Raw genomic sequence first — 15,200 nt, forward strand, 5'->3', positions numbered from 1 at the left:
TAACACCGTGTTATAAGTAAGCCCATCGCAGAATGAATGAGAGTTGTTACACCTTGTTGGTCAAGAAGCCACAGACACGGACACGGTGGAGATAAAAAAGAAAAGACGACACAGTGTCGCCTTTTCTTATGTGTCTTCCCCGTGCCTATATGAGTGCGCTGCTTTACCAGCAAGATACGATGATTAATCACCAACTAGCCCAACTTTCCCCATTACTGAATGAGTTGCTCCTATTATGTTGCTGGTCAGTCTGGTGTGTCGCAAGGATCCGTGTTGGAGCCCCTCCACTGTCAAGCCTCTATGAATAATATACGCAGTGATATTCAGTCGTCGACTTCACTATCTTTCCCGGCTGACCGCTTTTCACCAGCCAACAAATGTAAACCATTATCCCTCAGCGCAAGACGCTACTACATATATCGGAAGTCTCCAGAATCTTAGATATGGTGCTAATTCCGCTGTGTGTGGTTACCGAACATTGTGTAATTTGATTGCACGCCCGACGCGAATTCTGTAGTATTTTCTGGAAGACACGCAGGCACCAGTCATTACTGTGGGCCCTTAGACAATTCATTTGTATTTTATTTTTTACTGTTTGATATCTTGTTCAAACGTTGTATTCCTGATGCTGGCTGCAGCGCTTCAACCTGCAGCTTTATTTCTGTTGTTTACATTTTTTCCGCTTTTGTGAAACTGCATAATTATTTTTTCCACCTTGTTATAATACCGATACCGGGATCGCAGTATCAATAAATAAATAAATGAAAAATAAATAAATAAATAAATAAAATCAGAGCCATTTGACCTGCTCATCAGATTCCGACGATGGCCGACGGTGTTCTCCGCTTTCGTTGTGCTTTGAGCGAAGCTTGCTTTAGAGGGCACAGTTTCCGCCAATTCACACTTTTGATGCTGCGCCGTTCCCCGTTAGTACTACCTGACAATATGGAGAACCGGAAGCTATTGTTAGCGGATGTATGTGTATTGTATGCAAGGGGATATGATAAGACAGATTATTTTTGCATTGACGGCTGACATAACGCGAATAAAAATGGTTTGTCGCTTGCAGCATGTTCCTCAACTAGAATGATTAACAGAATCAGATACAAGTTTGTTAAGTTGCCAAGAAATAAAGATAATGCACCAGTTAACTATTTAGGTGTTCTGCTTTCACACGATGACTCTTGGTCAGAGCGTGTTAATGCTGTAGCCACAAGTGCACGGCGTGTTCTTGTCTTTTTTGCAACAAATTTTAGCGCATGTAAGCATTGACTAAAAAAGCAGCAGTGTATAAATATTGTTTTATCAATTTAGGGGCAATCTTACCCTGTGTGGAATCCGTTTTGAGGTGTGCATATTAATGCATATGAAGAAATACAATTCGTCGACGGAACGTATCTCCAAGAGACATAGGACAACTCTGTAAGCACAACAGCAAAAAAAAGAACTTGGTGGGATACGCTTGTTTTAACGATGAACTAAGCGACAACTGAAGCAGTTTTATTCAACCCTCTATAACAATACGGAAATTATCTCATCAAAAGGCCACACATGATGTTGCCTCGTGTCAAACCATGCACTTAAACCACAAACGTAAGCTCACCAAGACTGATTGCCATGAATGTTCTTTTTTTTACCATTGTCGATTTTACTTTTATACCTGCGTGTGTGGTGCATCATAACAATGCTCGCCATGCGCAACCATGCCTTAATGGTGACTCGTGTCGTATATGAACTAAAAATAAACGTCAAGTAATCAGTGACATGCTGTCACGTCTTGCCACCCTTTAGCCATCGGCCGGAATTCGTCGACGTGGTGTACATGCCGGTTGTCGTTCAGTACTGAAGCGAACACAGTCTAAATCTCGTTTCCTTGGTTCGGTGTGTTGGGGATCGCCAAATAGTGGTGACGATCCAATTAAGTACACCCAATTGTATCCCGGCTTCTCCCAAGGTCTTGGCCGCGCCCCCTTTAACTAGCAGGGAGGGAACGGGTGATTCCCCCCTGCTGCTAGAAGTTACGCTGTTGTATTGCAGCACACAAGCACACTCTTTAGTTTGTAGCGGACCTTTATTGTTCATTCACGAACACAGGAGAAACGACGGCAGCCGGGCATATGGTGCTGTCGGCACACATGCAGTGTCAGCAAGTCATGGACACAGGATTTCACAGAGACACCGTATACTTCGGAGTATTCGCACTCCTACCTTCTTAGCAAGCTTCGCAATGCGCGCGCGGGCAGAGAATGCACAAGGGCTCCTACAAAAAGCCATCGGGGCATCACGGTCGAGTCGACGAAAAAAAAACACAATAATATCTAAACCTGCCTTCGACTTCGTTCGGACGCTTTCCCGAGTAGCCGAAAGTATTGCAACCTTTTGGCATCCCTTTATCGGTGCTTAGCCCAGAAGATTAGTTACTCACCATGACACATGCGTATAACTTTACATTGGTTAGCGCTTATATTGATGGTCTACTTGTTACAGCAATTAGTTATGACTGCAAAGTCTGAAAGGACTCTAACACTATCTTTACCATTTTGTTTTCATTTCCATGCAGAAAACAATCATCCGTGGGCAGGTGAACGCTGTATAATTTTTACGTAATCACACTATCGTGTCGCGCTTTTAAAAGTTATGCCTAACTAGATAGACTCACGGTTAAACTAATAAACATAGAAGTATTCGTAAACATTTAAAAACTTCGGAATTTAAAGCTGCGGTTAACATTTACCGCATTTCGTGTTTCCTCATGTGACAGCGATGTTTGTTTGTTTTTTCAAAGAAAGAAATTATCGACTGACACTTTAAAGAATAATCAATTTAGGTTTACCTTACACACTGATTCCGTAGTGGTACGATTGGCTGGTGCTGATGAAACCTGCGGAGCTAAAGAAAGGGGCAGTTGATTTCCTGCTCCACAAACTCGGAATTACAGAGGGTAATTATGAGCTCTCTAGGTCATTCGTGAATACTGCATTTTACCCTATTTTCGTACGTAATACGAATCACTTAGTAGACATTCCCTTTGTTCTTGGCCAGCTGTACAAGGAAACAACTTCATAGTTTTAGAAATGGCGCAAGTTACTCCAGATCTTGGTGTGTAGTTTAATGTGTCGGTTGTTTACGGCTTTATACAAGAGGTTTTCTCATATTGTTTTCGGCGTCTTGAGAGAACGAGACGTGACACTGGTTTCAGCGTGGAGCTAAATATTAAGGTAATGGTTAAGGTAATGTTAAGGTGTGTTTGAATGCTACAGGAAAAAAATTCCTTCTGAAACTGGTCGACAAAATCAATCTCAGTAGAAATCCTGCTTCTGTAAGGCCGCACAAAGGCAGCCTGTTTTACATTTTTCAGATTTTCAAGTTATATCTTGATGATATTTAGAGCCGTATATTAGGAATTATTAGAAAACAAACTACGTCTGTAATGCACCTTTTAGCGTGGCAGGTTGAGCTTTTCTGGTGCGCACCATTGTAGCGCCTATGAAATTGGTTATTCTTACCATTGAAAAATTCCACAAGTAAGGATTTAGTGACTTCTTGCAAACCAGACGATTAACTGATTAAACATGCCCGCAATCAAACGTTTTTGCTCTTCCTTACCCCCAAAATTATAAAAATTGCGAAATTTCAAGATACAAGAATTGAAGTACAGAACTTCGAATATCAGCAACTGAAAACGTTGTCGCCATTCTGTTACCTTCCCCTAAACTTGCAGCTAAAGCGGGACCAAAATTATTTTTCAAACGCCACCCTGAAATGCAGCGTGTTACAGTGAGGACTTTGAAAAAATTTTAAAGATTGCATGTGGGAGATAGCACAATTTTAGCCCATGAGCTGGTCCACAGCTCAAAGAGGCAGACATTACTCGCACAACAAAACTGAAGTGCACCTTTGACTAAACAACAAAAAATTTTCGAATTAAAATTTTAACGAAGTATACTGTGGCCTATCCTGTAATTTACACTATGTAGCCTGGAAGTTCGCAAACCGGTTCAAGAGCCTGCAAAGGCATCCTTTTATGCACTGTACCATTTTCATCAAAATATTGCATATAGTCATGGCCTCTATCGAAAAAAAAAATATCCGAAATATTGTCCGTATAGGCATCTCGAGAATCCGCTATTTCGGCTGTCAACATTATCCAGATAAGCAAAGATGGCAAGGACATCCACGTTCACTGTGGCTCTTTCATTCCTTGCTGCGCTCATATTTCTCATTCGCGGCGTAGAAGGAAGGTCTCTGACCAAAGCCGAAAGGGACCCATTGGCCGACTGCCTTATTTAGATTGCTCTCGAGGATATCGGCGATGAAACCACGCAAACACGTGCGCTATGCGCGCAAACGTCAGGCCTTCACAGAGAGTCGCATCAAAAATTCTTGAAAGAATCTGTTGAAATTTTTGAAGGTGCCTTTGAATACAGCCGCCGGTCAAACAAAGGAAGTATTTGCGCTTAGTAGGCATGTCGGAAAGCTGTAAGCGCAAGTTCACCGCGTTGCTCCCCTTGCACTGATAGCATACTTGACGGTATTTAGGCAACTTCGTACTGTGACTCGCGTTGCAGTATGTCACATAGAGCTTCTGATAATCTGGCGTACGTTCAGAAGTTAATTACGGATATTCTGTACTGATAGAACGAGACTAAACACTGTAATGTAACCTGGTCAGCGCGTCTTCGGATAAAAAGAAAGAGTTCCGTTAGTGAATCACGATGAACCTTTCTTTTCGTAGTTGGCTGATACGCGTGATCATCTCTGTGCAATAAATGGCGCAATTTCCTGCTCGCAGTACGCAGTGTTCCAAGTAGGGCCCGGGCTTCGGAACGCTGCAGGCATGTGGTGCCTATAGGAATTCCCAAATCTCGCTGAAATGTGAAAAGTCAATAAGAATCAATCAGACCAACTTGATCTTGTTTCAATCTGTTTCCGAAATTTGGTGAGGGTTTTCTTTTAAACAGACTTAGTTGTATTACCGTAAGCATCTGACTAAAAAAAGGAAACAAACCAGTTGAAACGAAATTTTGCTGTTTGAACAGAGCCGGAAAGCAAGCTAGTAGCACTGTGCGCACACCGAAAACTCAAAGGCTCGAACGAGAGGTGTTTGCAGTTGGTTCTACATTTCATGCGGACAAATTAACTGAGAAATCGCCGGATTAAATCAGAAAACAGCATCGTCTACTTGTGCCCAGAAACTAAAGCGTGCTATGAAAACGATGCGTCTCCTCTCGGTGTAACATGTGTCATGATCAACTTCAGACATTCCTGGCTAGTTATAATTGAAACCATCGTGCCTTCCAACAAAACGACATTCGATATTCGACATTCGACATTCGATACTCGTGCTAGGTAATGCATTGTGGAGCTGAAAATCAAAAAGGAACAAAGCCAAGTGAGGCTTAAACTTACACCGCTATAATTTTCTATTTATTTAAACGTACTGTTTACGATCATTTGAAGGCCATGACAGGACCATACATTGCAAATACAAAATTGATATTGAAGGAACTTTCAAGTAACATCATAGATCAATAAAACATAATCCAACAATTTTAAATATATCGAACAAGTGCCACGGAATGATTGACAATGAACGCACAGCCTCAAGAACATTGAAAAAATTTCCAGAAATAAAACTGTCATGAAAATTTTCATACAATTTTAAATTCGTGCATTCAGCAATATGTATAGGTAGTCCATTACATTGTTCAATGACATCAGTAAAAAAACGAATAATTAAAGAAGTTTGTGCAGGCGGCATGAGGTTGGACGGTTGCACTGTCTAGAGCTAAATCCGAAAGTCTAAAGCCTGAAGCACCTGCCAAGAAACAAAGTAGACTCCCTAATTTGAAATGCCATGAAGATATTTACCCTCAAGAGATTCTGCATTTCTGTTTTGATGCCTGATTTGTTCCCTATGAAGTATAGTTCAGTTCATATTCTTTGTGAAGTTCACGGGAACAAACTGAGGAATGCGAGAAAAGGAAAGTGTTAGGTGCCGCTTGACTAACCTCGCCAACCCGTACATTCCGATCGTGTCTGCACATGATATGGACAAATGTATAACCGCCACGGCGCTTTCCACCTAGGAAACTGTCGAACGGAATGCACTGTTGAAAGTAAAATATATTTGGCTACGAAACAGAAATGAAATAATAGGTAATTAATTAAAAGAATAATAAATATTTTATGTAGAGGTACAGGAAAAAAAAACTCGAAACACACTGTCAAAGTTGTGCAAGTACGACGAAGTCCAACAGTAAGAGGGTTACTAGAATATAGATTACAGTTTATAAAGTAATACATGAGAATAGGCAGAAAAGGAGATAGTTCTTTAATGCTAACAGATGGATACATTTAAAAATGATTGCAGCGCATATCGAAGCGTCGCGAAACCAAAAGATATATGGGATATTAGGGAACATTCATCACGGACACAAAGAACAACAGAGTGGCCAAGATGGGCGCTACAAGCAACTTCTGAAACCATTTGTAGTACGGCCCCGCGTTGTACACTTTGCTCTCTGGGTCCATTATTAATAAGCCCTACTCTATCCTAACTACAACGCAAGACAAACTAGCGCAACAGTCAGTCCTCCTGAAGCAAATTTACGAAAATTTGGTACTCTAAACCTACCAGATTTCCTAGTTTTTTCAGGTATTTTTCACTTGAAGTAGTGCATTTATAAGAAAAATGTCATCATTTTTATTTGTCGTTTACAAAAATAGTATATTTGTAACAGCCGAAGCTGTTCACAGATATGATTTTCAATTCCAAGTCCGTTTTGGTTATTTCTTAATTATTTCTTGGCCATTTTTTCAAGCATCTTCTGACAAGCGAGATCACATGTATCAAACGTGATTACAGATCTTCGTTTGTTTCGTGTCTTTGTAAAAAAATAATCATAACTTCATATGTCGCTTCCATAGTGTACAGAGATGGTGAACAGGTGCAAGTCCTGCTGTATCAAGAAGCTGACGGCAGCTGTGCTGTCGCTACGTACCAGCTATGGTATTACTACGACGGTGAGCATGTTGCATTTTATGTTGTCTAGCACAGGGGCCAGTAGCGAATAATACTTGGTGGTAGCCTGCGACTTTAGCGCTGGCTCAACACAAAAACCACACATCACGCAGCACCTAGCCTCTGTGCATCCTTGCATAATATTTGCTTAAGCGCGGATATATTAAATTGAATTTTATCTGACATCACTGATATAGCTTAACCTAGTAGACTGCTGTATCTATGGAATTCCGCCACCACGCACTTTGGTTGTCGATAAGTAAATGTAATACATGTAAAACGTATTTTTTTCATTGGTCCAATACTTGTTTGTACGCTATTCTTCATTGGCATCTCCTTCATGTGTATATTAATATTACGATGCTAAAAGCAGCCCTGCAATATTACTTTTGTGTCAGTTTTCTATTTTAACAGCTAAATAATCTTACGGTGTGCTTTCTAAGCGCCGTCGAGTTTGCGATGTCCGTTCACCTGCATAAAAAGAAAAAAAACCAGGATCAAGCGAATAAGGAAGGCAGTATACCTGAGGTCGTCAGTGCCGTCTGTGGAGCATGGGAAGTGCATGAAGTTTTTAAGTGTCAGGAAACCGCCACTTGTTGGTGTAGTCGTCTATGTCTTGGCGTGGAGCTTGCGGCTCGATGACCCCTCAATGAAGTTAGTGTCAAAGGCACTAGGAGGGTTTCCAAAGTAGTGAGCAGCGAGGGGATCCAGCTTTACATTATAGCATAGGGAGAGCCATTGGAGAATTTCAGACTGTGCTGCACCTAGGTGCCATGACGACCTGCTGTGAAAATGCCCTTTAGCTTGCGGCTGAAGCAGACACGTGGATCTTGCGGTGAAGTCGTCCTCATGAAGTGCAGTTAGGGAACACCGTAGCGTCACCCGATGTGGAAATCCGACGCCGACGCTGATGGATAGAATGAGTTTATGCATATATATATATATATATATATATATATATATATTGTAAGCAAGAAGTGCGCCGTGCCGAGCTCCGCAGCCGGGTCGCCAGCGCTACTGAAGTGGGGCTCGGGCTTGACGCTGTTCCTGGTTTTGACTGGCTAAGCCTGCGCTGTTGTGTCTTCTTGTCCGCGTCCTTCGTGTCATCCACAGCCGTGACGGACTTCTTGGCCATGATATATATATATATATGTATATATATATATATATATATATATATATATATATATATATATATATATATATAAATACATACAAGTGTGTATGCGTGTGTAGCACGCGTGCACATTTCAAAGGAAACTATCGTACTGTATTGATGTGGTAATTCCTCCCAATGGAAGTTAACCTTTTATATGTCAACCGTTTTTATCGCCTAACCAAAAGCGTCATATATGACTATGTTTTTGTAAAACTACGACCTGTAAAAATGCATTTATCGCTTCGGAAGAGCATTCCGATTATTATACGTTCTTTAGAAAAACTGACGCCACCAAGAAAAGACAGCACACAAAGCGTATTTGACTTTGTGTTCTCTGGAGGGTCTTTGTTTTTCGGGATATAAAGATAATATGGTTGGTCGCTCTTCTGAATGAACTATTTTTTAAGAATGCCAGAGAAGGAAGCTAACGTTAAATCATTCTTTCTGTTTAGAGGCGGGCAAGAATAAATACGGTAAGTATATATTGCCTGTCAAAAAGCTTCGCACGCACTGTATATTTTGTTGTTATTTAAAGCCATAATTGTAATGGCCACATTATGTACAATATTTTGTATTTATAGAAACTTTCCCACTAAACCTTAACCTACACTATTCGATTACGTCCGTATCATTTAACATATGAACACGTTAAAACGAAAATACCAATATGTGCTAAAACGCTAAAAGTAAAACAAATTATTTTGAACTCGGCTAAAGAAAAAATACGCCTAGCAAAAGTGGTGTCTGCATTGATGCGCCAGTGGGTGAATGAAATAGCATCAGCAATTCTTATTCGTTTGCCTGCGCGCACACCGAGTATGTGTTAACTCATACTGTACAAAATGTTTTCATTGTTTCGAATACTGTGAATGCTTTTTTTGGAGGCCGTTTTTTATTACAGTTTGTCTGAGGAGAAATGTTTCAACACCTCCTTCACCAAAAATAAAAATAAAATAATAATGTTATAGCATGAAATATGATGGAACCTAAAAAGATGTATGTGTTATAACTAATTAGGAAGTGCGTTTGTATCTATGCGGCACCACTCAAACTGTTACAGTTGCTAAATTAAGCGCTTTAGCAACTTGCTCTGTCATATTTCGCCGGTTTTTGGAGCGTAGAAAGCCCTGTATGGCCCTGTATAGCCCTGTATATGTAAGTTTGAACACGGCTCATGCAAAGGCTTCAAAAATGCTGAGCATACCTTTGATAGCGGAATTTTTCTTTTAAATTAGGACTTCTGAAATTCAAGTATCGAGATACATCATTCATTCACTCAAATGAACGAAGAAAATTTTTGTAAATTGCTGCATAGATTGGGAAATATATATTTAGTCGTCATCTAACATAGAGCATAGAAATACTACACTGACTAAACTAAGCTGGGTCACGGCGTATTGGCGGCGTGCCTGAAGCGGACGCCCTTGAGCTGCAGACAGATAGTGTTTGTTTTAGAGCATTACTGCGAGTTGTATAACCGAAAAAACTCTGGTATATGGCACCCTTTTGAAGACCTTTTTTTCATATATTGATAAAGCATGCTGGTTTTTCGAAATGGCTTCTTCATGATTCGAAGTAGAGATTGAGCCAGAAACTGGCTCATTGGTGACAAAAATCTCTGTATTGACATACGTACATTCAATTTATCAAGCATTGTAAGGAATACTGATTGAAAACTAAGGCTTGTCGTATTTGATGCGCAAATTAAGATAACACATTGCATCTGGAAACCCGACACAACGTATACAATCGAAAAGTGTGGTGACCATTCCTGATCGCTCAAGTAAGTACGGCAACGAATCCATTGCCTAAACGCTCTAAGGAAAAGCTGTAATTGAAACAGCTACTATGTATGTAGGCGTGGGAATATGGACATGTGATTTTTGTGCATCAATGCTTCTAGAGACGTTATTTTAAAGTGCTAGTTCTTTTTCTAATCTATACGAATATATGTGACCAGAAAAAGAAAGTTTTTTGTTCCGTATGTTGTGCTTCCGTTACCGCTGGAAGCAAGCCTACAACGGACGAAAAGAGGAACACTGTGAATGGATGCGTCTAAAACTAATGTACCATTCACGATGTGTTGAAATTCTAGCACTGGTGAAGAAAAGCCACCGACTGCAATTTTCTACTCTCCTGTCCAACCATGAAAATGCTGAAGGTTAACATACACTAGGGTAATATTATGTCGGTGAGCCAGGTTGTGTATGAACTTCAAGCTGTGGAAAAGCGAAAAGAAATTTGCATTCTAAAGAAAGAAGATAAGATTTCTACAATACGTACCGAATAATAATATTGTGGATGCTATAGGTATTACGAACTTTGAAGTTCTGCTTAAACTAAAGAACACAACAGTAGTACCTAAGGAACCTTACGATTACCCCAGTGAACCTAATCCTTGTCTTAAAGAAGAGCATGCCAAAATGTAACATGTTGGTATTATCTGTCAGTTTTGTTGCCGCATTTGTTGCCGATAACGATAGTGCCAAAGAGGGAAATATCCAACTATGTACGTGCTAGAGCAATAAAAAAAGCTAAGTAAATTCCATTTGTTATACTTAAAATTGATGCAATTGTTGACCATGCAAAAGGATTTACTTGGCTTTCTGCAATGCATCTTTCTAATTGATGCTAGCCGGTAACAAGTCAAGAAAATACAAAGCATTACATTGCTTTTATAACTCCAATGTACACCTACGAACGCAATCCCCTGCTCTTCGGTGAGAAGACCTTGCCCAGCTTGTTTCAAAAAATAATAAATATAGTTTGGGGGTCACACTTACTGATGAGCTGCACGAAGCTGTAGGTGGCGCTAAAATTCTGTAAGTAACGGACATTTTTGAGAGGAGAGTTAAAATGTAAAATTACTGTGCCTCTCACGCTTGTTCCAAACATTCTTCAGCTTTACCACAGCAGTCCCCGTTAATGTGGTAGTGGCGTATTTTAGCGCACTAACATGAAACTGACGAAACAGGTTCACAAGGCCCTGCAGAAAAGCAGACATGAAAATATGTGCACAGTTATATCACATACGCAAGATGATTAAAGTGATGTTTAGAGAACCAATTTATAAGGTAATATTACGGAAGCAATCAAGCGTACCATTTTAAGGTATTCGTATTGATTTTGCTGCACTCGAAAAGAAAAAAGAAACCTAGAGTCCTGAATGCAACGCAAGTATTCTTGTGATGTGTGGATGTCTGCACCATGATTCTTTCAGGAATACAAGTAAAGGAAGACGCCAACAATGTGAACATTTTTAGCAAAAAGATGTTTCACAACGTAAAAGCATTGGTTTGAAAGAACGGACTTGCCTTTCTGAGCAATCAACCGAAAAAAAGGGGCCGAGCGAATTAAAGTTTCGCTCAGGTTCGCAGCGCCACACCACAAAGCATTTAAAATACTAGGTGGGCTAGCTATTTGTGGCATGAAACAATACATACGTATTTATCAAGACTGTGCAGGAGGACGCCTCGATGTGGCAGTAACTCCTCATAATCAATATATACAACAGATCTCGGATGCGCACTGGTCCAAGCTGCGGTTGGCTACCCAACCTATTTACCAGCCGAACCCTCATTAAGAGTTTAAGCAATGATACAACTGACTTAACAGAGAAGAAACAAAGAGAGCGAAATTGAGTATCGCAAAAAAGATGAAAACAGTCTATGATAAAAAACTAAACATAGCGACACCCATAGCAGCCGCTGTAAAATTATTGCTTGTGAGAAAATGGTTATCGAACGGGGGCTCAAATACCAGAGGGAGCTGTTCTCAAAACAGGAAGCCAAAAAGGACATTTAAAGACTGGTAGGCATGTTAGCCCCAATGTCGCCGTTTAATCAGCTTCGATAGGAAACCTTTTCAAATACAAGGGAAGTACAAGTGACACCTCCTTTTGCAGTTGAAGTCGTAAAGTACGAGACATAATATGCGCTCCGGGGCCTAGGGGAGAGAAGGGAATCGAAAGAAGGGATAAATGAGGACAAGAAAGGTAGTTTATCCAGGTTATAATGCATGGAGTATATATATATATATATATATATATATATATATGCGTGTGTGAGTGTATGTATGGGCATGTTGCCAGAAGAACGGTTATCGAGGTCCCATGACCATTTTGTGTTTTCCATGAAGTTTTTATATCTGATGGGCGAATGTGTTCACACAAAGGAATGAACCTTAGTTTCGCAAGAAACTTCGTAGTTTTCTCAGAAAAAAAAACCGTATGTCACAAGAGGTGGAGAACGTCGTTTTTGCCACTTCCCAAAGTTGTAAGTTTAGAGCCTCACTTCATGCGCAAAAATAAATTTTCCGCACATAAGTATTTTTTCGTTACCTCTTTGAAACCTGTACTATACGAACAAATAAAAACATTTTTTCGCTGTGTCAATCTTCTAAATAAAGAATCAGACACTTCACATCCGGAGCTATTCGGTGCAAAAAAGGCACTTTTCAGGGCAGCCTCACGGCAATATGCGTAAATATTTCCACACTTAATCTTTTTCTCAGTATTTTCCACCTACTTTTACTCACTTTAGGTAAGTTTTGTAGTTTTACACTTGACAGATATTTTTCAATATGGCCTCGAATTTGGCCGAAGATCAAAAACGTCAAAAAAGTGACAACTTAGGCTTCGATTAAGAAATAAACATCATCGTCGAATTTCATTAAACTTTGCCTGAATAATCCTCAATAATTGATAATTTTAAGGTACTAAAAAGGTGTTGCGTTATATTCTTTTAAGGTATAAAAATGAATGCAAAACTGAGTTCATGTTTTTGTTATCTAGAGTTGCCTATTACTGCCTCTTAGAAATAGTAACTGTCAGAAATTTGTTTCAGCACTCACTGAACTTCGTCACATTTTATTTACACAATATCCGAACCATCCTCAATGTTTGTAGAGCTTCTACTCGCTTGTTAGCGGCGTTCTTGATGCGTCAAAATGAGAATTTGCGATTTCACCTCATGTCTCAAGAACTGGCTGGCGTCAAACGTTTTTTGCATTGCCTAATTTATCATCCTATGTTACATTGGTATGTATTCGAATATTTAAAAATATTACATCATTTATCGGTGCTTAGAAAAGTTCTTATACATAAAAATGAATATTAATGTGTTTCTGAAGCCGACGTTTCCGCACCTGCATCTGTTTACCTCTGTGTTCAATGGTTCTACAGGGCACTCTCAGAACACAAAACGTCATTTTCTGAGGGGGCAATTTATCTGCAAGGTTTTTAATCAGCAGGAGTTTTAATCAGGACACAATTTACAAATGGTATGCCACTTTATGTGCAGATTGCAATTCAGAAAATCGTAACAAGAAATAAACGGCAGCAGTTGACTTCGGCATGCGCACAGTATATTGTCCAGGCCGAAGCACAAACCAGATCACAGTCTCTTCCATTCTAAAGCAGCGGTGGAGGCCACGTAGGATGCACTGCCTTAATTTTATTGAACGTACTTCCACATGTGGAGTGTCTGAACTCCAGGCACTTTCTTTGCCGTTTTCCATTCTTCCTTCTTCATTTCGCGAAAGTCTGCAAGTTCCCTCGGTGGGAGCTCCAGAATGATGTTCTTTAGCGTTCCTTGAATTGCGTCCACGAAGCCGCTGGCTGTTTGTATGGCCTCACTTGCAGGCTTCTGAAAGTTGTGGTGTGATGCTCGATGTTTCACAAGCCCACCAACGCCATCGCAAGCATTTTTGCAGTGTCCAGTGGCCGAAAACATTCATTTCGTCTCTTGACATTCACTGCATTGTAGCTCATGAAACTGATATTTATTCTTTAAGTGAACGGGAGCCCCGTCGCTCACATGTGTTATCTTAGTGTAGATTGGCGCGTTGTCTTCGAGGTGTCCTTTGATTTTGGACAGAGCCAAACATGCATGAGCTGAAGCATGAGACATATCGTCGGAAATAACGGCGTAGTTCCGAGTCAATTTTCTTGACGTGACAACGCAGGTAAACACGGTGACCTGCTTTTTCTGCCAATGGTACGCTTGTGCTGCGTTTGGAAGCACAACTGTCCAGTTTTAGGTGAAATCAAAATGCAAAACAATTGCACCTCTCTCGAAGCTCTGTTTTTCTTCATGTATTGCTTTTGCTTGCACAGATCTGATATAGTTGTGGGGAATCCATTTCATGGTCATTCTTAGAAATTCTCTCATAAATTATAAAGCGGTCAGAGTTTTTTTAACTAGCTCACCCTATTCCCGTGAAGCAATGAACACCTCGTCCTCGCTGCTCATATCAAAATTTTCCAAAGTGAAAATGCCATCTTGTGGACCGTGCTCACAATTCCTGAGGAAACATGACGCAGTACGTTCCTGGCATACGCAGAGACTCTGCATATCATAGGGAGAAAGCGACCTTCCGGAGGTATTCTGCACTCCCACGAGGCACAACTGAAAGTTTGCACAGCACACGCAAACACACACTTGCCACTGTGGCGAGAATTTCACCCACTTAGGACGCAAGGATATGAATTTTGTGAGGTCAACATGGCAGGCATGGTGAGCTTGCTTGTAGAGACGGAATGCTTCTCGCAAGGACCGCGTCATGAACCGTTTAGCTACCCATTCTTTCTCTCCCTCCTTTTCAATTCTCACAACATCCTTTTTGTTCGGTGTCTGTTTAGAGCAATCGAGTTCATCCATGGTGTAATATTCTAAAACGGTGGTAATGTCTTCGCGTTGTAGCTTGCATCTTGTATATCGCTCCTGTGTTGGCCTTCTTCATCCACCATCTTCGATTTTTGAATAACGTACCTCATTGCCTCGGGAATAACTTCCTGCACATATTTCACGGTTAGGTTGCGTGGTAGCAGTGTCAGCAGCTGACAACGCTCTTGAAAGGACGTACACCTATTATAGGCAGCATGTAGGTTGCCTTCCCAGCTGCCGCACTGCGCACACTTTTCTTGTGACGCACGCGAAGTTTCTGGGATATTCTATGCTGCCTGTAACCCTGATCGCATTTTCGTCACCATAGCTCTTTCCACCTCTTCCTGCTTTC

The 15,200-nt window shown here is 40.6% G+C and overlaps 1 protein-coding gene across 1 annotated transcript in view; it reads left to right on the top strand.

Annotated features, from left to right (window-relative positions):
* Positions 1–15,200, top strand: part of LOC135907309 (uncharacterized) — an 88,408-nt gene that overhangs the window by 53,892 nt on the left and 19,316 nt on the right. The window contains exons 4-5 of the mRNA XM_070521436.1: positions 6,931–7,026; positions 8,636–8,656. Coding sequence (XP_070377537.1) covers positions 6,931–7,026; positions 8,636–8,656 — 117 coding nt within the window. The remainder of the gene's footprint in view (positions 1–6,930; positions 7,027–8,635; positions 8,657–15,200) is intronic.

The sequence above is a fragment of the Dermacentor albipictus genome, chromosome 7 (assembly GCF_038994185.2).
Source record: "Dermacentor albipictus isolate Rhodes 1998 colony chromosome 7, USDA_Dalb.pri_finalv2, whole genome shotgun sequence".
NCBI classification, from domain to species: Eukaryota; Metazoa; Arthropoda; class Arachnida; order Ixodida; family Ixodidae; genus Dermacentor; species Dermacentor albipictus.